Source organism: Schistocerca serialis, chromosome 6 (genome assembly GCF_023864345.2).
Source record: "Schistocerca serialis cubense isolate TAMUIC-IGC-003099 chromosome 6, iqSchSeri2.2, whole genome shotgun sequence".
Lineage (NCBI taxonomy): Eukaryota > Metazoa > Arthropoda > Insecta > Orthoptera > Acrididae > Schistocerca > Schistocerca serialis.
Genome location: NC_064643.1, coordinates 292,149,937 through 292,176,984, shown reverse-complemented (window position 1 = coordinate 292,176,984; position 27,048 = coordinate 292,149,937). Strand labels below are relative to the sequence as shown.

The window sequence follows — 27,048 nt, the reverse complement described above, 5'->3', positions numbered from 1 at the left end:
TAATTCATTCCATCAATACATCTTTGAACTGTGTTTTTGCTCAAAGGAATTTTTTTGAGAATTTCATAAAGTGGGCTTGTGTAGAACAGTTTTTAAAATCTCTTCAGTGGCTAGCAAAATTAACTGCCCCCAGTAGCATGCAGTTTTCCAGATTTTTCTATAAATGGGGAGATATTGTAAGATGCCTGCAAACCATCGAAATGAACATACCATCAACAGTGGGTCTCTTTGGAAGCTTTTCTTTAAATATTTGAAAGTATTGCAAATCTTGAGCTGTTTTGTCAGTGTGACACCTTCTCCAGCTTGGGTAGTTTCATAACATCATTGATTAACACTTTGTTGCATAAAAGGCACATAGGCTCATTTGTCCAACAATGGTAGAAGGAAGCCCAACTTCAAATAATTGACACTGTACTGTTGCCATGTTTTGTGAAATTTATCTACGGAGAAAAATTAAGCTATTTAAGTAAATAGGACATAGCAATAAAAACCAACCCTCTGAACATAAAGTCATGAACTACACAACTGAAGAAATCATAAAACAAAATTCAATAAAAAATAATTTACTCACTTTTCTCTGCACTCCCCAACCACATGACAATGATTAACTTTAATATACCTAACTACAGTCTATTAACAAAGAGATGAAGAGGGCTTTCTAGTTATCGACCAGCGAAGTTTGTAGAAGTCAGCTGACATCGACCTGTTATCAAGCTCGGTGATGTAATACAGAACCTTGAGAATGTAGCGAAAGCAAAGTTACTGTTGTGCCACATTGTGTTGTGTTGCAAATTAATACATCTCCTGGTAAGTGTCAAAGTGGTTCCTTGTCTGTCAGGGGAGCACCAGATACTTCCTCCAGTTGTTGGAGTAGGGAAAGGGCCAGTACTTTATAGAGTAGAGCTAGAAAAATAATTAATAATGCCAGCTAGAAATTTTCTCTATGCCATCTTGTATCTTCCTAAAGTCACTCAGCTTTGACATCTTACCATACACCACATCATCATCAACAAACAACTGCAGATTGCTGCACACCCTGTCTGCCAAATCATTTATATATATAGACAAAAACAATGGTCCTATCACACTTCCCTGGGGCACTCCTGATGATACCCTTGTACCTGACAAACACTCGCCATCACGGCAACATACTTGATTCTATTACTTAAGAAGTCTTCAAGCCACTCACATATCTGTGAACTTATTCTATGCGCTCAAGCCTTCATTAAACGTCTGCAATGGGGCACAGAGGGAAAATCCAGCTTTGTGAGAGGAATTCAGAATTTTGGTAGCATACTACATGAATGGAATCCACTCTGGTGGGCCTCCACTTACATCTAATGCACCCCATTTATTATTATTATTATTATTATCATCATTATTCATCCCCCCTCTCCCTGTTTCGATGTAGTAGTTACAAAAGCTGTTTACAGATGGCACAGTAATCACTATATGCAGTGCTTATAACTAGTAATCCAAAGCCTAGAATCATCAGTTTCACCACTGAAATGTGAGAGAAGTTTATCGTACTGACATAAGATGCTGAAATCATGTATTTGATTAAGCCACACGTGTTTCTGATACTGGAATATCATATGTTAGAATACAGTGTTCTGGCAGCAAGATACTTTTTTCAAACAAGATTTAATGGTACAAAATGACCCAATGCAAAAACCATTTGCAAACGCATTACAAAATTCAAATGGACAGGCAGCATGGCTGATGATTTATTGGTCCCAAGTCAACTGTCGTTACTCCTGAAAAAAGGTCACCAGAGTTTTGAATTATTGAGTAACATCCTAAGAAATCCATCCAAAGAATTAAAAAGCAGAAACTAGTTTGAAGTGTTCCAGTACACGAGCAATACTGACAAACAATCTACACATGTTTCTATTCAAAATTCAGTCACCAGGTCATACTCATACCTCTTATACAATGAAGGGCTGACTTTGCATATCATATTCTCATGCAGACAGATAATGACAGATTCAAAGTTGCCTCCATCTGGCTTGTAGATGAAGCATACTACCACCAGAATGGATTCATGAGTAAACAAAGCTTGTGACTTTTGCGTACTGAAAATCCCAATTTTTGTGAAGCGAAACCACTGCATTTTTCCAGAATTACTGTTTGGACTGTGATATGCAGCAGAGTTCACAGCTAAAGTTTAATTTGCTCATTTGGGTTTCAAAGAAGGCAAACTTTCAAGCAAGTGTAACAAGTCAAGTTACATATAACAAAGAAAAGCACCTATTGTATTAAACTTAAGGCAATATAGTTAGCAGGAAATTAATTGCCTTCCTGGCTTATATTAAATAGGTGCTGTTTATCTCCTACTGCATTTTTATGTCAGTACTGTTGTGGTTGGCAGGAGAGCCAACACCGGGTTACTAGAGGAGGCCGAAAGGCACGCGTTTTAGCTCACGCAGGCTGGCGTGAGGTCTGGAACAGGACAAGGAAATTAGAATTTAGGAAAATGGACGTAGCTGGTGGAATACTTAACTTTAATCCGTTAATGAAGAATGTCGGTCTTGACGGTACATGAATCAATATCAATAGTAACTGATAATGGCGCCTTGCTAGGTCGTAGCAAATGACGTAGCTGAAGGCTATGCTAAACTATCGTCTATTTGTTATAGTGAAACAGTTATGTACAAGCACAACAACAGAGGCACATTTACAATGAACACTGCAGCCAGCTGCGCAGCTAACATAAATCTTCAGTTCTTGAATTTAGGTAATTAGTGAGGTTAAATGCCAAAACATATACTGCTTAATGGTAGGTCTATTTGTGGTTAATAACAAGAGTGAATTTAGACTGAACTCTGAAGTTCACAACCACAATACTAGAAGTAAAAAAAAATCAATATATATGCTAGTCCTATCTAGGATTCAGAATAGAATTTTATAGCCTGGTGCAAAAGCCAATCACAGGTTGTCTGTAAGTTACACATGTTGTCACATATTAAGACTATTGTGCAACAAGAGTGGTGCATTGTCAGAAGATGGTACATGTTCTGGGTTTCCTACAGACAACATTCTGCTGCAATAGGTAATAGTATAAAAGTGTGGGAGTAAAACGGCAAAGCATCTGGGTACATACATTAAAGCTGAAATATAAGCAGGGCAGTACAATTCTTGTTGGCAAAACATCTAAGTTGTTCACAGACTCACTGTGAAATCTTAGCAGTATATGGACCAAATGCAATGGCATGTTCAGCTCTATTGAAATGGTGCCAATAATTTGAAAAGACCACACAGACATGGGTGATGCTGACTGAGAAGGGAGGAAATTAACATCGACCACAGACAATAATGTTCAGGCAATCAAGCAACTGATTCACAGCACTCATATACTTTCCAATAATAAGCATGTTCACACAGAATTTCTCAAGTGGCTCTGTTACCAAGGAGAAGATTTCTATTGTTGAGTAATAGAATAATTGGTAGAATGTTCCAACAATCGTTTACAAAGATTTGGTGGATACATCAAAAAATAGTTTCCGGTATCTATACCAGTCTGAAGTGTAGTGCAGCATTCAATAGAAGTTACTTGACGTGCCTTAATTATGTGTAACTTACTTTTGAAAATCCTCTGGAATTCCATATGACATTATTTGAATGTAAACTAAGGGAGCTTTCTGACTGTTTCATTGCCAAAATCAGCGATCACATACAGAACTGAAACTCACTGAGTTAAACAGTCAAAAAGACAGACAATATTTGATTTCTGAATCAAGTTCTTGAAAGAATAGTCATTATTCATAAGAGAAATTAATTCATAGGTGTAGGGCTGGATCTTGGTGAATAATTTATGTGAACAAAAAACCACATCATCAAGTATACTGATAGAAACTTTGGTGATGGGCAAGCATGAGGCTTATATCTGTTACATCCCCAGCCCCCCTCATATTGCCTTCAATGATGGGTACATTCTCGCTCCAAGCATAGTTCATGTCCTGGAGCAAGTGTAGTGCTCCACCCAAGATGGGTACATATCGTAAGCAAAGCATCCACTGTTCTCTGCCCGTATCAAAAACAGTTCAGTGCTGTTGATAGACATATCTTTTAATTTTTTCATCAATTCTATCTTCTCACCAGTCCAAATATAGAATCCTAGGTTTTACGAAGGTTCTAGCTACAGTCATGGTTGTAGTATTATATAAAATGAAGGTGGAGGGGGAGAGAAAGGAAAGGAAAGGGAAGGAACTATTGATATCAGCAGCGTCGGAACTTCATGCTGGATCAGTGTTTATGAGTGAAGACATATGCAGGACCAAGACTTGAACTCAGGATCTCCTGCTTACTAGGCAGTTGCGTTAACCACTCCACCATGTGGACACAGTATTTATAGCAAATGCATGGACTATCTGGCACCCTCTCCGGCTGACTCACATTCCCACTCACATTCCCACCTTTTCATAATCCCCACCCATATCCTCCATGTTCACTAATTTTAGACTCTGCCAGAGACCTAACACAAATGTGTGTCCACACTGAAGGTTGTGGATTAATTGCCCATTGAGATGAATCAAGGGTATGAATTTGCGGGGGCTGTTCTTTCTGCAGAAAGAACAGACGCCACGCATTCATATAAATGGGTGAAACAGTTATACAGAGATAAACAGATAAACACAAGATAATAACTAATGGAGAACTGCATCAAACCACTTTAAAGACTAAATACTTCATCTACATCTACACACTACTCATAATTAAGTGTCTGGCAGAGTGTTCACTGAACCACGTTCAAGCTAGTTCTCTACCGTTCCACTCTCAAACAGCGCATGGGAAAAACTAACACTTAAATCTTTCTGTGTGAGTTGGTGATTGAAATTGCCACAAAAAAAGAAAGCTGACATTCAAATGATTGCCATCCCAATTACAATATCATAGCTGTGGCACTCTCTCCAGTATTTCATGATAGTACAAAATGAGCTGCCCTTCTTTGAACTTTTTTGATGTCTTCCATTTATCCTATGTGATGTGGAGCCTACACTGCACTACAATACTCCAGAAGAGGACATACAATAATAGTGTAGGCAGCCTCTTTAATAGATCTGTTGCATTTTCTCAGTGTTCTACCAATAAATCATAGTCTTTGGTTATCTTTACCCAAAATATTATCTGTGTGATCATTCCAACTCAAGTTATTCTTAATTGTAATCCCTGAGTATTTAGTTGAATTTACAGCTTTTAGATTTGTGTTATTTATCATGAAACCAAAATTTAATGGATTCATTTTATATTCATCTGAGTCACTCCCAGTTTTCATTATTTAGAGACAACTGCCACTTTTCACTCAATACTGATACCTTGTCTAAATAATTTTGCAGTTTGTTTTAATCATCTGATGACTCTATGAGACAGTAAATGACAGCATCATTTGCAAACAATCTAAATTGTTTATGTAGATCATACCATAACATTATTAAAATAATATTGTCTAAGGAAGATCAACATCAGTAAGTGTGTCACATGTTGTCAGACATAACTCCAGAACATACAATCCTAAATATGTTAAAACACAATAAAAATGTCAGTTCTTGTTTCTTGTAAACCAGTCATGAAAAATCGTACAGCTTGTCAGCAATCCAAGTGGGATCAGTGAGTTCATCATGTTTCACTTATGTTAGTGGTGATTAATGACCAATAAATACAAGAGATGAAACAAGATGAAGCCAACATTCATATTTAATATATAAGAAACTATCAGCCTCGATTGCAGTAATGAAATCAACCTTTACCTAGGTTTCAGCTCAAATAATTGAGCCTTCTTCAGAAGATATACCTGAATTTATAATTTGTCTATGAGGGCATGGTCTAGAAATAAAACTAAGACAGCCCATGCCCTCTTAGACAAATTACAGATTCAGGTATACCTTCTGAAGAAGGCTCAACTATTTGGGCTGAAACCTGGGTAAAGGTTGGTTTCATTACCGCAATCGAGGCTGATAGTTCCTTATATATTAGATTATCACAATTGCTGACTATGCTGCAATGTTGAAAGTACAAAAACATTCATATTTAACAGGCATCACATGAACATTGTCTGTCAGATATCATGAACCATGGACCTTGCCGTTGGTGGGGAGGCTTCCGTGCCTCAGCGATACAGATAGCCGTACCGTAGGTGCAACCACAACGGAGGGATATCTGTTGAGAGGCCAGACAAACGTGTGGTTCCTGAAGAGGGGCAGCAGCCTTTTCAGTAGTTGCAAGGGCAACAGTCTGGATGATTGACTGATCTGGCCTTGTAACAATAACCAAAACGGCCTTGCTGTGCTGGTACTGCGAACGGCTGAAAGCAAGGGGAAACTACAGCCGTAATTTTTCCCGAGGGCATGCAGCTTTACTGTATGATTACATGATGATGGCGTCCTCTTGGGTAAAATATTCCGGAGGTAAAATAGTCCCCCATTCGGATCTCCGGGCGGGGACTACTCAAGAGGATGTCGTTATCAGGAGAAAGAAAACTGGCGTTCTACGGATCGGAGCGTGGAATGTCAGATCCCTTAATCGGGCAGGTAGGTTAGAAAATTTAAAAAGGGAAATGGATAGGTTGAAGTTAGATATAGTGGGAATTAGTGAAGTTCGGTGGCAGGAGGAACAAGACTTCTGGTCAGGTGACTACAGGGTTATAAACACAAAATCAAATAGGGGTAATGCAGGAGTAGGTTTAATAATGAATAGGAAAATAGGAATGCGGGTAAGCTACTACAAACAGCATAGTGAACGCATTATTGTGGCCAAGATAGATACGAAGCCCACACCTACTACAGTAGTACAAGTTTATATGCCAACTAGCTCTGCAGATGACGAAGAAATTGAAGAAATGTATGATGAAATAAAAGAAATTATTCAGATTGTGAAGGGAGACGAAAATTTAATAGTCATGGGTGACTGGAATTCGAGTGTAGGAAAAGGGAAAGAAGGAAACATAGTAGGTGAATATGGATTGGGGGACAGAAATGAAAGAGGAAGCCGCCTGGTAGAATTTTGCACAGAGCACAACATAATCATAGCTAACACTTGGTTTAAGAATCATGAAAGAAGGTTGTATACATGGAAGAACCCTGGAGATACTAAAAGGTATCAGATAGATTATATAATGGTAAGACAGAGATTTAGGAACCAGGTTTTAAATTGTAAGACATTTCCAGGGGCAGATGTGGACTCTGACCACAATCTATTGGTTATGACCTGTAGATTAAAACTGAAGAAACTGCAAAAAGGTGGGAATTTAAGGAGATGGGACCTGGATAAACTAAAAGAACCAGAGGTTGTACAGAGATTCAGGGAGAGCATAAGGGAGCAATTGACAGGAATGGGGGAAATAAATACAGTAGAAGAAGAATGGGTAGCTTTGAGGGATGAAGTAGTGACGGCAGCAGAGGATCAAGTAGGTAAAAAGACGAGGGCTAGTAGAAATCCTTGGGTAACAGAAGAAATATTGAATTTAATTGATGAAAGGAGAAAATATAAAAATGCAGTAAGTGAAACAGGCAAAAAGGAATACAAACGGCTCAAAAATGAGATCGACAGGAAGTGCAAAATGGCTAAGCAGGGATGGCTAGAGGACAAATGTAAGGATGTAGAGGCCTATCTCACTAGGGGTAAGATAGATACCGCCTACAGGAAAATTAAAGAGACCTTTGGAGATAAGAGAACGACTTGTATGAATATCAAGAGCTCAGATGGAAACCCAGTTCTAAGCAAAGAAGGGAAAGCAGAAAGGTGGAAGGAGTATATAGAAGGTCTATACAAGGGTGATGTACTTGAGGACAATATTATGGAAATGGAAGAGGATGTAGATGAAGATGAAATGGGAGATATGATACTGCGTGAAGAGTTTGACAGAGCACTGAAAGACCTGAGTCGAAACAAGGCCCCCGGAGTAGACAATATTCCATTGGAACTACTGACGGCCGTGGGAGAGCCAGTCCTGACAAAACTCTACCATCTGGTGAGCAAGATGTATGAAACAGGCGAAATACCCTCAGACTTCAAGAAGAATATAATAATTCCAATCCCAAAGAAAGCAGGTGTTGACAGATGTGAAAATTACCGAACTATCAGCTTAATAAGTCACAGCTGCAAAATACTAACACGAATTCTTTACAGACGAATGGAAAAACTAGTAGAAGCCAACCTCGGGGAAGATCAGTTTGGATTCCGTAGAAACACTGGAACACGTGAGGCAATACTGACCTTACGACTTATCTTAGAAGAAAGATTAAGGAAAGGCAAACCTACGTTTCTAGCATTTGTAGACTTAGAGAAAGCTTTTGACAATGTTGACTGGAATACTCTCTTTCAAATTCTAAAGGTGGCAGGGGTAAAATACAGGGAGCGAAAGGCTATTTACAATTTGTACAGAAACCAGATGGCAGTTATAAGAGTCGAGGGACATGAAAGGGAAGCAGTGGTTGGGAAGGGAGTAAGACAGGGTTGTAGCCTCTCCCCGATGTTGTTCAATCTGTATATTGAGCAAGCAGTAAAGGAAACAAAAGAAAAATTCGGAGTAGGTATTAAAATTCATGGAGAAGAAATAAAAACTTTGAGGTTCGCCGATGACATTGTAATTCTGTCAGAGACAGCAAAGGACTTGGAAGAGCAGTTGAATGGAATGGACAGTGTCTTGAAAGGAGGATATAAGATGAACATCAACAAAAGCAAAACAAGGATAATGGAATGTAGTCTAATTAAGTCGGGTGATGCTGAGGGAATTAGATTAGGAAATGAGACACTTAAAGTAGTAAAGGAGTTTTGCTATTTGGGGAGCAAAATAACTGATGATGGTCGAAGTAGAGAGGATATAAAATGTAGGCTGGCAATGGCAAGGAAAGCGTTTCTGAAGAAGAGAAATTTGTTAACATCCAGTATTGATTTAAGTGTCAGGAAGTCATTTCTGAAAGTATTCGTATGGAGTGTAGCCATGTATGGAAGTGAAACATGGACGATAAATAGTTTGGACAAGAAGAGAATAGAAGCTTTCGAAATGTGGTGCTACAGAAGAATGCTGAAGATTAGATGGGTAGATCACATAACTAATGAGGAAGTATTGAATAGGATTGGGGAGAAGAGAAGTTTGTGGCACAACTTGTCCAGAAGAAGGGATCGGTTGGTAGGACATGTTCTGAGGCATCAAGGGATCACCAATTTAGTATTGGAGGGCAGCGTGGAGGGTAAAAATCGTAGAGGGAGACCAAGAGATGAATACACTAAGCAGATTCAGAAGGATGTAGGTTGCAGTAGGTACTGGGAGATGAAAAAGCTTGCACAGGATAGAGTAGCATGGAGAGCTGCATCAAACCAGTCTCAGGACTGAAGACCACAACAACAACAACAACATCATGCAGTGCTCTTTTGTGAAGTGCACTAGCTTTCTCTTATCCTTTTTCCTGAAACACGTTCTCTGTTCATTTTCTGAAAATCCCTCTTCCTCAAACTCTCTCTCAATAAATGTGCAGTTGGGCATTTTTGCTTTCAGTGCTCACTTTCAGTTTTGCATATAATTCTGTTACATAACTTCCTTGTAACATTTGCAGATCCATCTCATGAAGCCAGACCAACAGGAATGCAGCACAGGCCTGGTACCTCAGCAGGATGTAGCAATAATGTTCCAGGAACAAGAAATGTTTCTCAAAGTGGACCGTCTCATGGGGGAATGACAGATCCACGAATGTTTCTTCCATTAATGCAGGCAGCTCGCAGTATGGGTTTTGATCCTAACATGTTTTCTCGTTTGGGGTTATCTGCTCCTGCACAGAATCCAGCTGCTCCAGAGGGATCACAACGTCTACCAAATATTAATTTCCTGCCACCAACACCATCATCACTAGAGTCTAGTGAGTATCAATGTTCTGTGAATTATGATTGTTCCAAATGCTGATGAATTGGCAGCAATTTGAATTCTTCTGCAGTTATACTCAGTTTACACTTAAAGTCATATACACTGGGTTATTGTAGGTAAAACTTCTGATTTCTTTCCATTTTATTTTGTAAATGTGGTATAAATGAAACTACTGTCTCTACCCTCTGGCATGCACCTTAATTCCTCATTTTGCAATACAGTGTGCAAGTTTGACTTCTTGAAGACAGTGCTTTGTGAGCCATGGTTCTTACTCCCACTATACATCATGCTACCAAATGACAAGCTTGCCTCCACTGTGGAAAATTCAGTTTTAACAAATGTGTAAAGCTTTTAATTTTGAAACAAAGAGACTTAGGAAGTTCCATTTTAATCTGCGTGGGCTGCATATAAACATGCTAGGTAATAAATATGTTTTCCTCTAAATATGTAAAAAATATGGCAAAGCTCAGACTAAATAGCACCCTATCTCTGTAAAAAGAATGAAAAAAACAATAAATAAACAAAATGAACAATACACTCTACATGAAAGTATGAAAAAAAAAACAGACAAAAACGTTTCTTGATGTGTGGCTTAAGATAAGCCAAAATGAACTTTTTCCTTAGAACAAATTCAGCACAGGAAAATCCCAAAGGAAATGCCACCAAAAAGGAACTACCAATCATGTGCTATCTTAGAGATTTACAAATCCAGAGTTCAAATTAAACTAATGAAATTTAATTATCCCAGTCACTTCCCAAATCATCAGAATATCTATGAGAGAAATTATATTATGGTAATGTTTATCCAAATCTTGAGACTGGATGATTTTAGTAATTTCGTGCTGTTAGTGTCATGTATTCTAGACTAATCCACAAAGCAGAGAATAAAACTACTTGCTGCCTAATCACTATATCCCCTCCCCATTTCTCCCTTATCCACCCAATCTTTTCTGCTTGTTGTTCTCCATTTAATTATTTTCATCTTTTGTCTTTCATCCTATTGATCTGTGCTTTTTTAAAATAAACCTAGTTTTTTGACACTACAGCTTGAAATTTGTCCTCCAATTGTCTTCATATTTTTTACTTACTTTTATTCTTCATTATATATCCTCCTTTGATAGTGAGACCTATACTAGATGGTAGAAAAATCCCTACCTGTCTCCAAGCACAATGTGACCCCTTTTAAACTTCATCAGCAGCTTGCATGGTGGTGTAATGTCTCTATGATGCTTTCTTTGTGTTCCTCATTTGAGCTGACTAACATCTGATGCTCTATGCTTCTTCTGCTTCATTTCATCTGTATTTGCCCCTTATTTCAGATTACCACAGTGCTTGTGCTTCGGGTGATTCTGGAGGTAATGGTGTATAATGAGCACGATGTAGAGGCTGGAATAGCAATTTTAACAGCCATGTCATAAATATTAAAAAGCACATTCCATGACAATATAAACCTATATTGACACATGATAAATGTGACATTAATAGAGTTTAAGCAGTTTTCATTAAGTGTATAATTAAATAATACAAGAACCATTTATCTTACACTGTGATTAGATACATACATAAATAAACAAAAATATATTATAATAAAGTATTAGTTATTATAGAATATTGGAGAATAATTGTTAAATTTCCATAAAACAAGTTCCCTGTTTCACACTCTTGCCAGTATAGTTCTACTCCCAGGAAACTCAGGAGCACTCCAGTCATTACCCAGTACCACCAGGCCTTGACTGCTTCAGTAATTACTCCACTAAGGCTACAAATTTTTCAAGTGAAGCCATCAAATAAGATTCTCTCTCCTTCACGTACTCCCTGTTTCACCCACTGCCATCTTCCGCTAGTCTTATCAACTTATACAACATACTTTTAGAACATTCCACGATGACCACCTACACTTCTGCAATTATTTGTACCATAAAACCTGACTTGTACATACAGTAAGAACAAATGCCACAACACACAACATTAAAGCTATGACCAAAATTCAAACTAATCATGTCATTTATGGGCATACATGTTTTCATTGCATTGCTTTCTATATATGGAATACAACCCCCACTCTGATATAATGCACGAATGGATACAATGAATGGTCTGCCTTCGCGATGAACAGCAACCAGTTGCTGAGTGTGCTCTGCAGTGTAGGCAAAAGGACTTTAATACCTATTATATAACATGGGCCACTGGCAACCACCTCCTCCCCCCCCCCCCCCCCCAACCCGCCTACCCTGCTTCAATTTCCTTGAACTCAATAGAATTGAGTGGGATCTTGTGCTCCAGTATATTACATTACATTAATTATATTCTGTACATGCCATTGTCTCCAAAATGTGGATAAAAGTCAAAGAAGCATATTTTTCTTAAGTATAATACAACTAAATGATTTAACTCGAGAAATTGTTTTATTATAGTGTTAATATTAATTATAAAATAACCTAAAATACTTATTTTGAGAATTTCTGTGAAGATTCCACAGTATGCACTCAATGTGCTCTGGCAAGTTGCCGAATATTTGTGTACCTCTGTATTTGATGGCCAGTTATGAACTCATTCACAACCCCAGTGAAGGGTAGTACTGTTTCCAAGATTTAGTAATCCTGTCTGTGCAAACTCTTGGTTTGTCCCATCCCTTTATCTAGGATGAACTATGATCTTACCATTGAACCTAACCCACATCTACCTAGTTCTTTATATTTTCCCTTATATTTTCAACCTAAAGGGAGAGCAACAGAAACCTCTCTCCAGTGTTTTGTTGCCAAGAAAATCTGTCATGGATTTTTTATCACCAATGCAGTTCACCATGTGTCCAATCAGGTGCTTCATCCTCAATTGGAAACACTGTGTGAGAAGTATTTGGACTTTTTTTCATAGGATGTGCTACAAATTTTTCTGCTCATATTTCTTTGAAATCCACAGCTCGGCCTCATTTTTATCATGCACATCGGGGAAACTTTGCCTTTATGGTGACCTCAGTACTACTGCCAACACGCAACTGATTATGGATGTGTATCCTCTCCCACACCAGGAGGAACTGTTGGCAAAAATATTGAGTGGCTAGTACTTTTCAAAAATTGGTTTGTCTGAAGCGTATCTGCAGGTACCTGTGGACAAAGAGTCTTGGCAAGTTCTGGTTTTGAATACTTCTTTTGGTCTCTATCAGTATTAGCACCTTCCTTTTGGTGTGGTTAGTGGCCCTGCTACTTTCCAACAGTTTACAGAGCAACTGACTATGCCTGTCCCAAATTGCATTAATTATAAAGATGATATTGTTGGCAAGGGGTCCACATTGGCTGAACACTTGAAAAAATTGTGCACTTTGTTCTCCGTCTCACAGTCTGCTGGCTTAAAGTGTAACTTTGCAAAATCTCAGTTTTTTCCACCTTCTATTGTTTATTTGAGGTTCAAGGTCTCACAGGATGGAATTCACCCTCTGCCAGACCACATCTCTGCTGTGACATCTATGCCTCGTCCCTCGTCCATGAAGGATCTCCAGACATTCTTAGGGAAGATAGCCTACTACCACAAATTTGTGCCAGAGTCGGCCACATTGCCCAACCCACTGCATGCCTTGTTATGCAAGAATGTACATTTTTGCTGAAGCCTAGATTATGAATGTGCTTTTCAAATGTTGTAATCCAAACAACTCTCAGCTCCTTGTTTAGCCAAGTGTTCTCTGGACCAGCACATAGTGTTGGCAGCACAGTATGGCCTCAGCTTGGTCCTAGCACACTAATATGCCAATGGTGCTGAACAACCTGTAGCTTTTGCCTCTAAATCTCTCACTCCAGCCCAGCATCATTACTCTCAGTTGGGAAAAGAGGAGCTTGCCATAGTCTATACTCTCCAGAAATGTAATGTTGTTCATATCGCTCCGTATTTCACCTTATTACTGACCATAAACCTTTGCTTTCCTTGTTTAATCCTCATGGTTCCTTGCCTGGCAAGGCAGCACACTGCCTACAATGCTGGGTGCTGTTCTTGTCTAGCTACAAGTACAAAATCTATTTTCAACCTATGTCTAAACCTGCCAATGCAGATACCTTGTCCACTGTACAAGAAACCTTTTACTAGCAGTTTTTAGTACAGAATGAGATGAATGTGATGTAACAAAGGGAAAGGAGATGTGCCAGTCACATCACCTGCAAGGATCCCGTTCTCCTGTGTGTCTTCCCAACATTTTCACAAACAACAGTTCACTTCAGCCACGTAGGTTTATTACTCTGAAAGCATCATAATCATCATATTTGAATGTGGCAAATCCCTAGTGATGTTCCTTATGTCAAGCTTTACTGCACATTCAAGGTTCATTATAAGTTGCCAATGCCACCACAAAAATAAAAATAATAACAGCAATGATAATATAATATTCTTTGATAGAACACTCTCACCTAAAAAAAAATAATAAAAATAAAAAAATAAAAATCATAGCTCCACACAGTTTTAAGTATCCTGGTCATTTCATTTGCACAATTAAAGCGGTTTTGTACAAATTCTGACACTACCTGTCACCCAGCTGGAGAACAGTTTTACGATCTTTTAACAGCATGATGTCAAGTCATATCTTGCATTTTTACATCTTTGTTATCAGAGTGCACTTGATCTTCGTGGGCTGTTCACACGGTTCTGATGTCAGTGTCAAATGTAGTGTAGCCACTAAAGGCATTAAGACTCCTACGTGTTCTGTGTGATGTAACACACTTAACATCAGGTTTGACGTTAACAAAATCATCTGGGCAATTGCTCACATCAATAATGCAGTTTCCAACTTCTCTCTCTCTCTCTCTCTCTCTCTCTCTCTCTCTCTCTCTCTCTCTCTCACACACACACACACACACACACACACACACACACACACACACACACTCACTCTCTCTCTCTCTCTCTCTCTCTCTCTCTCTCTCTCTCTCTCTCTTTCTCTACCTCTATCTATCTATCTATCATCTAACTCTATCTCTTTTCAGTGTTGTTTCAGCTCTCTGAGACTGTAGACGAGTGGGAAGTTGCGCTTGCGTGAGTGTGTGTGTGTGCATCTGTGTATATGAGTCTATTGCTGACAAAGGCCTTAATGGCCAAAAGCTATGATTGCGTGAATCTTTTTATTGTGCCCATCGCAACTCAGCATCTCCGCTATATGGTGAGTAGCAACTTTCCTTCTCTCGTATTGTTACATTCTATCCTGGATTTTCCATTGTTTGATTCTTTTAACTTGAAATTATCATAATTTTAAAAACTCTGAAAACATTAAAAACAAAGAAAAGAAGAAACACATTAATGAAGCATAATAAAAGGTACATATATTTATAGAATTAACAAAATTTATTTGTGTTGCAGGTCTAAATGAGACACTGAATATTATCCAGGAAATTATTGCAGGTACGTATAAGGTGCTTTTTCTGTGTATCTCAATCTTTTCATCATTTTCAGCACAATCCCTCCAAATTTAGCTTCTTATACATATAAACATTTCTGTAACATACTTGTCTTTTTTTTTTTTTTTTTTTTTCAAAATTTGAAATATCTTCTGTGTTCAACATGTTTGTGAAATGCTATTTATCTTAACCAATGATGGTCAATTATCATAATCAATTGCATTAACCTTTGGAAACCATGTTAGCAGGAGGAATGCATTGTGATTAATTTGATTCAAATCTTATTAGTCATTTCTTCTACTATTTATGAGTATATGTGAACTCAGGGACGTAAATTTTGCTTAACTTTAATGTTTGCATTGAACAGATGTTGCCTCTGCTAAGTATCAGATGAAAACAGCACCTTAGTAGTTCAAGAGGATGAGCAGCGCCTTTTTACACCTTTCATAGTAGCCGCATTTCTCCTAATATACATATACATATATAACATAATCTAGAAGCTATTCCCATAATTACATCATCATTAGTAGTAAATTTTTGTTAGTATACTTTACAAAAATAGCCTGCAGTGACTGCTTCTGTTAGTTCATGCAGAACATGACTCATTGCACATTCCTGAAAGCTCTTGTTTATTAATAAACATATCGAACATGATGTGTGAATGAATGAAAAAAAAAGTTGGCAAATACCTGAGATCAGCATGACTATCAGCTCATATGCCTCACATGGACATCTCACAAAACCACGATATCTGAGGGTACAATGTCAGGCAGATGAAAAAATTGCACAGTTATGAAAATACAGTCAGTCTAGAAAGGAGACTGCTCACAAAATACACACACAACTCATCTTAGAATATTACTCAAGTGTGTGGGACCAATACAAAATAGGACTAATAGGGAATATTTAACATATACAAAGAGGGGCAGCATGAATGGTCACATGTTTGTTTGAACCACAGCAAAAGCGAGATGCTTGCACTGGGCTGATGGTTGATGCCATTTATCACATAAAACCCATTTCCAAAAACCAGTGAAACTGAGGTATCTATGAATGTACTACAGCCTCCTATGTATCACCCACATCACAACTAAGAAGATAACATCAAACTATTTATAGCATGCGCAGACACATTAGAGTAGACACTCTTCTTGCGTTCCACATGCAAATGGAACAGGAAGAGACATTATGTAATGAGTCGGTAGTGCAATGACTGCTGCTGGGTTGTGGGAGCTGTCTGGGTGTTTATCAGGAGGTGCTCAAGTCCCACTTGGGACCTGCAGGTGAGGGAGACATGAGGGCATTGACACAGGCTGCAGAGAAACAAACAGTGAATATAAAAGTACTTTATTACTCTCTCAGACTTGGACAATCATTCAGGTGAGCCCTTGATTCTGATGTGGCTTGATGTTGTGCTCATAATATTTCCTCTTCATGTGGCAGGCAAGGTAGACAAAGCAAACAGCATGCTGCATGCATGTGTCATGCTGAGCTTGGTGTTGCTGATATGCAGAGCACTGAGTCATCTGCGGCAGAAATAGATCCTGGCTGGAAGCGTGCAGCCATCAACAACACAAGAAAGGCATATTACATTGCAACTGGTGGTGTCCTGCCGGCACCATGGCAGGCAGTGTCGCCCACAGAGATGAACCCTGGGCTGTAGACTCCAGCAATGGATAGGGTGGTGGCAGTGGTTGCTGCACGCATAAGCCCCAAGACTGTGTCAGTAGATCCCATGACAATAACCGATACATTGCATGTGAGGTGCATGGCCCTGCCATGCTGATGGCTTGTTCGATGGCATCTGCCATGAATTGGGCCTCACAACATTTCCCAGCGTCTGGACTGATGACTGGCTGCTCATGGGATGAGGGTTTAAATACCACTATCTGGTGTTGACCACCTGGAAGAAGCTGTGTTTCTTTGTCAGGCAGAAATGTCTTGAACAGGTGTGACTGTTCTGGGTGTGGATATAATGACGTGATAGTGGTCTGAACTGCAAAAACTTCCTGAAGGGTGGTCAGTGACCCAGGCATTGACTCATGCTGGTCAGGCATCACGAACACACCTCACTCCTGCTGTGTTAGCAAGTCAATGACTGCAGCTGGTGGACACAATTGTGAATGTTCTAGAATCAGTACTTGGCTATGGCTTATGGCTCATGCTGTTACTCTTTCTTCTTCTAAGAAAATTCAGCCCTCTGGATTCCTATTTGTAAGTTGGCTGCAACATAAGTTCTGATACATTTAAAAGTAATTATACTTTCTATCTTCTACTTTACTCACAGTGTCATTTGTTTCTTTACACTATTTACACTTCTTTTATTGTCACTGGCATTGGTTTGTGCTTTGCTCCATCCTTGGGCAGTAAATTCTTTGTTGAACAGCAGTTTCTGGCTCCACTACATGAGAGGAATAGGTGTCAAGATGGATTCCTAGCACTACAAACTGGTTGCATCTTATCTAAATCTCATTGTATCATCTTCTACAAGTATACACTCATAACTTGGTACCTATAGCTAACAACTATTAAGTAGAATACATGTACTATGGGCTAAGCACTTCCTTAATCTGAAAACTGACCTACACAAACTGAATGGTATGTGCACTGCCATATTGTTTGGCAATAGTCGCTTGCATGAACTTTATGATTTTCACATTGTCATTTTGTACCGTATTTTTGCACCTTAGCAATTCAGAAAAAAATTATTTACAACTGTAAGTGAGCCATGGTAACCTTGCTTTGGCAGTGTTCTCAAGATATTGTGTCTAGGGGATCTATCTGTACTTCGATAACCTACCACTTCTTTCTTGTTTTATTAATTCTTTACTAACTCCTCTCACTCTGGGAGATTTATCCAATGGCATCACTTCAAGAGTTCTCTGATACCATTGACCCAGCTACAGGCACTATACCAGCTCTATCTGCACTGTACAATAATCCTATAATTTTCCCAGCTATAGGCACTTCTATACATCATCCTAACATCTGATAGACTTTTCCGATATATCAGATCTTTTTCATAGTTGCAATTGTTGGTGGATCTACCGCTATCGTGAAATTGCTTCTCAAGGGACATAGAGTGGTTTAATTGAGAATGTCACAGCCAATGATGCATCATGCATTTTTCTGTTTTGAGACATTGCCACATGACATGAAGACAGTGAGACTTGATCAACCAATACCACTGGGACTCTTTGTTCTTGTTCTAACTCATCAGTGCTGTACTATGGCTTAACCTTATTTTATTGAGCTATTTTCTCTAGGTGTCAAACTTTCCATATTACATCTCCTAATATTCCTGACTTACACTTAGAAACCATGGCCTTAATTCTACATGATAACTATGTTTAATTACTGATATACATGTTACTCCCGTCATCCTTACTCATCCTAAAACATTTACTCAATACAATTCATATTTAAAATAAAAACCTTATGGCTATTCTGAACTATCCTTAAGAAATTATCAAGTTTTCGCAGTATCCAAGGCTTCCTCTACCTGAGTCAGGTGTTGTCTGGCTGGCATAATGCCATTTCTGGTGGCATACCCAAACAATTACATCATGTGACTTGACACATGGGGCCTTATGCCCTGGTAAAATACAGTCAGTGGACATTACCAGAGTTATGGTTTAGCCCTCAATCCATTACCAAGTACTACAATAGTATCTAATCCCAACATCATGAGGAAACTGGAGAAGGTAAAACCTAGGAATGTAAAGAATCCCACTTTAAGTGAAAATTAAAGTCCAGACTGTTACTTACATATGTTCCTGCACAAGTTCAACCACCATTGAAGTTTCCATCTGCTTCCATCATCAGAATGTAGCTTAACTTCTTCTTAAAACTGAAACATCACTTTCTCTTCTCCCTGTTAATGCTTCTTTGCTTAGTCTGTTAATAAAGCTCATATTATCTGCAAAAGGTACTAATTCTTCCCCATAATTAAAATAAAATAATGTGGCTGAATCCTGTTGAATGCCCGTTAAATTAATCCACATCCAGACTATATTGTGTCCCTATTCATGTTACTTGAACTTTCAACACCCTACTTCTTCAATAGGAATTAAACCAGACATGTGCTGAACCACGTAATTCGTCCCATGATTCATTTATCACATAAAATAGTGTAACTGGCACAATTCAGTGCTTTGTGTAAGTCAAAGATGATCCCAAATGGTGATATTTTATCTTTTAAAAGTTTTATGATGTGTTGAGCGAACATATAAATAGCTGTCTCAGTAGAGTAACTCTTTTGAAATCCAAACTGTGAGTAACTAAGTATTATTACTGAACAGATGATCAAAAACTCTCAAGTATATTTATGTCTGCATGACTTCTCTGCAATTCATACGTAAGTGCTTGGCAGAGGATTCATCAAGCCACCTTTAGACTACTTCTTTACCATTCCACTTTTGAACAATGCATGATAAAAATGAACACAAATTTTTCTGAGCAAGCTCTTATTACTATGATCACTTTTCTATAGGAACATGGGCATCATCAAAAATTTTTCACATTTCAAGGAGAAAGCTGGTGAATGAAATTTCATGAAATGACCTTGCCACAGCGAAGAATTCCTTTACTTTAATTATTCCCACCCCAACTTATGTACCATACTCGTGACACTCTCTCCTCTGTTTTGCAATTACAAAATGGGCTGCCCTTCTTTGAACTTTTTCGATAACCTCCATCAAGCCTAGCTGGAAAAAAAAAAAAAAAAAAATCGCATACTGCTCAGTCATACTCCAGACATAGTGTAGGCAGTCTCTTTAGTAGATCTGTTACATCTTCTACATGTTCAGACAATAAAATGTACTCTTTGGTTCATCTTCTCCATAACATTTTCTATGTAGTCATTCCAATGCAAACTGTTTGTTATTGTAATACCTAGGTATTTAGTTGAATTTACAGCCTTGAGATTTGCGTCATTTATTCTCTAACTAAAATTTAATGGATGGCTTTAGTAGTAGGGACCTCACAGTTTTTGTTGTTCAGGGTCAATCACCAATTTTTTCACCATACAGATATCTTGCCTAAATCATTTTGCAATTAGCTTTGATATTCTAATAGCTTTACCATAATAAACAACAAGATCACCTGCAATTCAGGGGGCTGCTCAAATTATCTCCTAAACTGTTTATGTAAATAAGGAACAGTAGAGACCCTATAAAACTGCCTTGGGGAACACCAAATATCACTTCTATTTTACTTGGTGACTTTGTGACTATGAACTGTGGCCTTTCTGACAGAATATTACAAATCCAATTGCTCAACTAAGGCACTACTCCATAGCACGCAATTTGATTAGAAGTCACTTGGGAGGAAAAGTGTCTAAAGCCTCCTGTAAATCTATAAATATAGAATCAATTTGAGATCCCCATGACTACCATTCATCACTTTATTCTCTTCTTCAAGGTAACTTGTAGTGTTCGAACTTCGCATATTCTCCAAAATCCTAAATCAATGTCAACGATATGGGACTGTAATACAGCAGATTACTTCTGTTTTCTTTCTTGTGTTGTGGTGTGACCTGTGCAACTTTCCAGTCCATAGCTCCTTTCTCAGGGAAGAATGGGTGGCACATTGGGAAAGGATAGAATGGAAGTGCAGGTTGCTCACACCACAGTGGGTCCCTGTCAACCTGGGGTCTGGGTGGCCTGTCTTTTCTCTCTACCCCCCGCACCTTACTCCTCTATCCTTTCTGAAAAGGAAAATAATTGTTCTAAAATATAGGATAGTTTCTTGTACTTTTATGTGGGAAAAATACCCAAGAATATGGAAATTAGGATAACTGTAAAATTAGCAAAAAAGTGATAAAGCAAAACAAGTAGTATAATCATGTGTTGTGTTAACATTACATGAACCAACTTATCAAAAGCTATATCTGTGAGCTAATAAAATTATGTATCTATCTGATAACTTTCTTGTGTTTAACAGTCAGCTACATTTTGCCACTTTAACTTGATGTTAACGTATATGTCTGTAGGGACTGTTGCTCTGTGTCGCCAGCGGCCAGAGCTAACAATAGGTCAAATAAAAAGAAAAATTAGAGGATTGTTTCATCAGATGATTACTGAACCTGCCAACAAACCTCAGCAGTAAGTGAAGGAGGTGAGAAACCAAAATCAAAGCCTATTTTTTTATTCACTATAAAGTACTCTTATAAATATTTATTTGCCTATCTCCAAGAATTAAATATACAGAAATATTTTTCTAACACGTTACATGCTGCTATGAAATCTGAATGACTAAGCAAGAGCAGCAGTGGTTTTGAATGAGGATAGCATCACCATATAAAGGCAACAGACTAAATGTCATTATACTAAAATATACTAAAATGTGAGATCAAACCATATTATTTCTCCTTTTCATTATCCACTTTCAGTATGCCCTTGTATTCTGCTTTCAGTACTTCCTTCCCCATGAAGAGTGAGTGCTCTGCTTATTAACAAATCAGTTAAAATATAATACAGTGGAGAAACTGAGTCACAGATAGGCACCATAAAAATACAGTCAGAAAGCGAGCTAAACAAATTGGCAATGATATGTGACAATGGGCTTCCCATTGCAATTCCATCTGTCTGCTCCTAGTTCTGGTCATTGAATGAAAAGTAAGTGGAAGTCAACACATGTCGAAATAGGTATCATGATCCAGCACCAACCCTTACTCAATCAACTGTAATGAGCTAGACACAGTAACATGAGTGAAGAGAAAGTCCATATAAAAACTTACTCGAATATCAAAGTCATTGAAATGCATCCACTCTAATCAAAGTAAGAAATCCATTGAGTTCTTAATGTGCTGCTCACATTGACCTATTATAAGGCACAAGAGAGTAGTAAGTTGTTTTGCTACACAGTATGTTGGAGCACCAAAGTAACTCATGACTGGAAGGAGAGGAACCCTTCGTTGTTGATCTCAGGGATGCCATATAAGCTAGGGGGAACAGCACAATAAGAATTGAGACTCTTGATAATTGCCTGTGACAAGGACCTTTTCTTCAGGAGGTTGTTCGTCTTTCTCTCACCACTTTTTGTGGGGTTAGCACAAAGCCTACACTATGCTGAATCAGACAGTAAACACTGCAGTCTTTGAACATAATCCTGCTTTTCCAACACAACTATGGCATTGCCCTTGTCTGTAAGTAAAATAACAATATCTGGATCAATTCTAAGTTAATATAAAGCAGCCCTCTCAGCCACTGTTATATTGCTCTTGGATGGTTGTGCTCCATTCAAGACATACCATGCTTCACTCCTAGCCTCCTCTGCTACATAAAGAGGTAGTTTAAAAACAGCCTGTTCAATAGAACTAATAAAATCAATCACTGGTACACACTTGGCAGACAGTGCAAAATTTAAAGCTGTGTCATCAAAAGCTTTCTCTGTGAGATTTTATCACAGATATGTTCAAATTTCACAAATGCTAGGCAGTTACAGAATTAAATATCCGGTATACTGCAAGCAGCAGCACCATCCAGCCAATCCTAAGGAAAAGCCAAAATTTTTGAGGCAATCATTAAATGAAGCCAAAAGAATCCTTGGAAACAAAATCCAGCTGTCAATGAGTGTAATGGATCCTTTCACGAACTAGAGCTAGGCCAGCTTGCTACTTGATGTGACTGGTGACATGAGAATTAATATGATGCACAACTTTGACAAACAGAACAATATTTTGATCATGACATCTCAGCAAAAACAACAACGCACATTGCAATCTTACTCTACTGCTGTGAATTTTATCCAACCTTTGCAAGCAACAATATCACACTATTCTGAACTTATCTCAATTTTACTATAATGGATGTTAAATACAATATATATATAGGTTGCCTAACTTGCAAAAGTCAGCTCAGTTCGAGTTTTAAGTAATGTCCCATTGCTTTAACAAGGATAATTAATTAGTTGCATTTCAGAAAACACAGACTGAATTTATCTTATTCACTAACGTCTTGTGAATAATGAAAAAGTTTATATTCAAATTATCTTTGCTTTTAAATGAGCAATTTACAAACAGCTAGATTACATTATGCAAATATCCATGTTTCGTTGATGGTCTTCATGGGTATGCAATCGAATTTCATCATTCTGATGACACAGTATTTTGACAGCCCAACTGGGTATCATCTTCAGGTGAGACTGTAGATGCACAGTATGCCAGAACTGAGGAAACATCAGATACAGCAGCTCCTCTATACACCCTCTGCAAAGCAAAGAATTGCAGTGCACTCAGCAGTAGAAACTAAAAAATGTGATGAATCGCAAATGAAGATGCACCCAGTTAAAAACCATACCACTGTTGTTTTTTTAACCAATAAAATAGGACTCCACATCTTGCTTAAAACCTTTATCTCTGTTAGTAATGTCATCAGATAATCATATTTTAATGGATTCCTTAAGTACACAATCCCAGTACTGGGAAGTTGGATCAATAATTTGCATCTCTTTCAATGATATGTTATGCCCTACATTGAGACAATGTTGAGCAATGATAGATTTTCCAGGCTAGAGCAGACATGTATGATGCTGACTGATGTTGATGTTCCACACATCGGGCATGAACTGTGTCTATCCAATATAAGCCTTTCTGCAATGACAGGGAATTCCATATACTTCAGGCTTCCTCAATTCCAAATAATCTTTAACTGATCCCAGAAGGGCTTTAGTTTCAGCCAGAGGCAAAAGAACACTTTTATTATCATATTTTCTGAGGATACTTAAATTTTCAAAGAAATACTCCCTGAAAAGGGTAAAAAAGCAGTTGTGTTAGAAGTGTCCATTGTTGGTTCACACAGTGGTCCAAATTGGAAAGCATGAACCATTTGATGATTGTTGTTGTTGTTGTGGTCTTCAGTCCTTTGATGCAGCTCTCCATGCTACTCTATCCTGTGCAAGCTTTTTCATCTCCCAGTACCTACTGCAACCTACATCCTTCTGAATCTGCTTAGTGTATTCATCTCTTGGTCTCCGTCTACGATTTTTACCCTCCACGCTGCCCTCCAATACTAAATTGGTGATCCCTTGATGCCTCATAACATGTCCTACCAACCGATCCCTTCTTCTGGTCAAGTTGTGCCACAAACTTCTCTTCTCCCCAATCCTATTCAATACTTCCTCATTAGTTACGTGATCTACCCACCTTATCTTCAGCATTCTTCTGTGGCACCACATTTCGAAAGCTTCTATTCTCTTCTTGTCCAAACTATTTATCGTCCATGTTTCACTTCCATACATGGCTACACTCCATACGAATACTTTCAGAAATGACTTCCTGACACTTAAATCTATACACGATGTTAACAAATTTCTCTTCTTCAGAAACGCTTTCCTTGCCATTGCTAGCCTACATTTTATATCCTCTCTACTTCGACCATCATCAGTTATTTTGCTCCCCAAATAGCAAAACTCCTTTACTACTTTAAGTGCCTCATTTCCTAATCTAATTCCCTCAGCATCACCCGACTTAATTTGACTACATTCCATTATCCTTGTTTTGCTTTTGTTGATGTTCATCTTATATCCTCCTTTCAAAACACTGTCCATTCCATTCAACTGCTCTTTCAAGTCCTTTGCTGTCTCTGACAGAATTACAATGTCATCGGCGAACCTCAAAGTTTTTATTTCTTCTCCATGAATTTTAATACCTACTCCGAATTTTTCTTTTGTTTCCTTTACTGCTTGCTCAATATACAGATTGAACAACATCGGGGAGAGGCTACAACCCTGTCTTACCCCCTTCCCAACCACTGCTTCCCTTTCATGTCCCTCGACTCTTATAACTGCCATCTGGTTTCTGTACAAATTGTAAATAGCCTTTCGCTCCCTGTATTTTACCCCTGCCACCTTTAAAATTTGAAATAGAGTATTCCAGTCAACATTGTCAAAAGCTTTCTCTAAGTCTACAAATGCTAGAAACGTAGGTTTGCCTTTCCTTAATCTTTCTTCTAAGATAAGTCGTAAGGTCAGTATTGCCTCACGTGTTCCAGTGATTCTACTTAATCCAAACTGATCTTCCCTGAGGTTGGCTTCTACTAGTTTTTCCATTCGTCTGTAAAGAATTCGTGTTAGTATTTTGCAGCTGTGACTTATTAAGCTGATAGTTCGGTAATTTTCACATCTGTCAACACCTGCTTTCTTTGGGATTGGAATTATTATATTCTTCTTGAAGTCTGAGGGTATGTCGCCTGTTTCATACATCTTGCTCACCAGATGGTAGAGTTTTGTCAGGACTGGCTCTCCCACGGCCGTCAGTAGTTCCAATGGAATATTGTCTACTCCGGGGGCCTTGTTCCGACTCAGGTCTTTCAGTGCTCTGTCAAACTCTTCACTTTGATGATTAGTATATCAATTTTGCCTGAAAACAACCTTAAGATATTCCCGTTACTGCATCAACTTATCAGAATCCAAAATAGCATAGGCTCTCTTACCACTTGTATATAAAATTCCTGTGTATTGATGTCGGAGATGATAACTAGTAGCATGAAGGTAGTGGTCCATATGTGTTGGTTTACAGTATACACACTGTGTCTCAAAATCCTGTTTTCTTTTTTGTGTATTAAAAGATCTGAAAAAGTTAATTTGCCATCATTTTCAATTTCCTTCAAAAATTTGATGCTTGGATAAATGCAGTAAAATTATCTAAAAACTGATGAAGAGCTTCCATTCCATTTGGCTAAATGCCTGAAAAATCTATGCAATCACATCCATGTTTCTTGGCTACAAATATGTTGCAAAGAGCCACAGTACAGACATGTTAGCAATATAATTAATTTTCGAAACAGTTTGAATTCCACATCTGGTCAACACCAAGACAATTAGAGGTGAAGTGCATTCCAACTAAAATGAAATTAAGAGAATAAAAATATTTATTACTCATTTTTGCATTATGTATTTGTTACAAATATCTTGCAAATTAATTTACTTCTAATTTTAGATTTTTTCTCTGTTTACAGGTGCCATGATGACAATACTCCATTTAAGATCATGTGGGAAATTTTGAAAGCGCAAGTTTTGCTTAGCTGTTTGCATCATTCTGATGTGTTTTTACACATTTCTCACAATATTAACTCACAGAACATTATCAATATATTTTGTGAAAGCTGTCAACATATTCAAATACTGTTTCCTGAAAAGTGTGGACACTTAAAAGACAATACTAGCATTTGTGTCTAATCATTCCAAATAGGGTTGTGATGTATGCTAAATAGAGTGAACATTTCAATTCAAGTTAATTGTCTCCATTTTAGTATGTTATTGGTTTTAATGAAGATAATACTTTAAGTGTGTCAATATTAATTATATAATTTCATTTGATATTGCAATACTAGTTTCAGTAATAGAATTTAAAGTTTCTTTTAACAGTCTGTAATGTAGGAATTCACTAATATTAACACCAATATTAACATATTTTTTCAGTTGAGTACATTATTTTAGGTAGTCGCAGTGCTTGTCAAAACGCAACTGATAAATATTTGAAATTCAATTGATTTTAATAGAATTCAAAAATTTCATCTTCCAAATTGCACTCTGAACTAAAACACACACACACACACACACACACACACACACACACACACATTGGTTTACATCTGGTATATGTGACTAAATTTTAATTAAAACTGCTGTTGCTTATGTCTGCAAATAGATGAAATTAATTTTAATCAAAGAGTGAGATCATACTCTGCTGAATAACCATATGTCACATTGTTTTGTTGGAATGAAAATGACACTAATTGAATGTAGCATGGAGAGGAGAGGTGAGAGGGAGTCACTGATTTTTTGAGTTGACAGCTCCTTTACTAAAAACAAAATGTA

At 37.9% G+C, this 27,048-nt stretch overlaps 1 protein-coding gene across 2 annotated transcripts in view; it reads left to right on the top strand.

The window, feature by feature from the left end:
* The window catches only part of LOC126484263 (transcription factor SPT20 homolog), a 42,485-nt gene extending 16,048 nt beyond the window's left edge, over window positions 1–26,437 (top strand). The window contains exons 4-7 of one of the 2 annotated variants that reach the window (XM_050107684.1): window positions 9,552–9,851; window positions 15,191–15,232; window positions 21,221–21,345; window positions 26,187–26,437. In XM_050107684.1, the coding sequence (XP_049963641.1) occupies window positions 9,552–9,851; window positions 15,191–15,232; window positions 21,221–21,336 (458 nt within the window). In that variant the 3' untranslated portion in view covers window positions 21,337–21,345; window positions 26,187–26,437. The remainder of the gene's footprint in view (window positions 1–9,551; window positions 9,852–15,190; window positions 15,233–21,220; window positions 21,346–26,186) is intronic. The other variant, XM_050107685.1, reaches the window with a different exon arrangement.
* The last annotated feature ends 611 nt before the right edge of the window (window positions 26,438–27,048 follow it).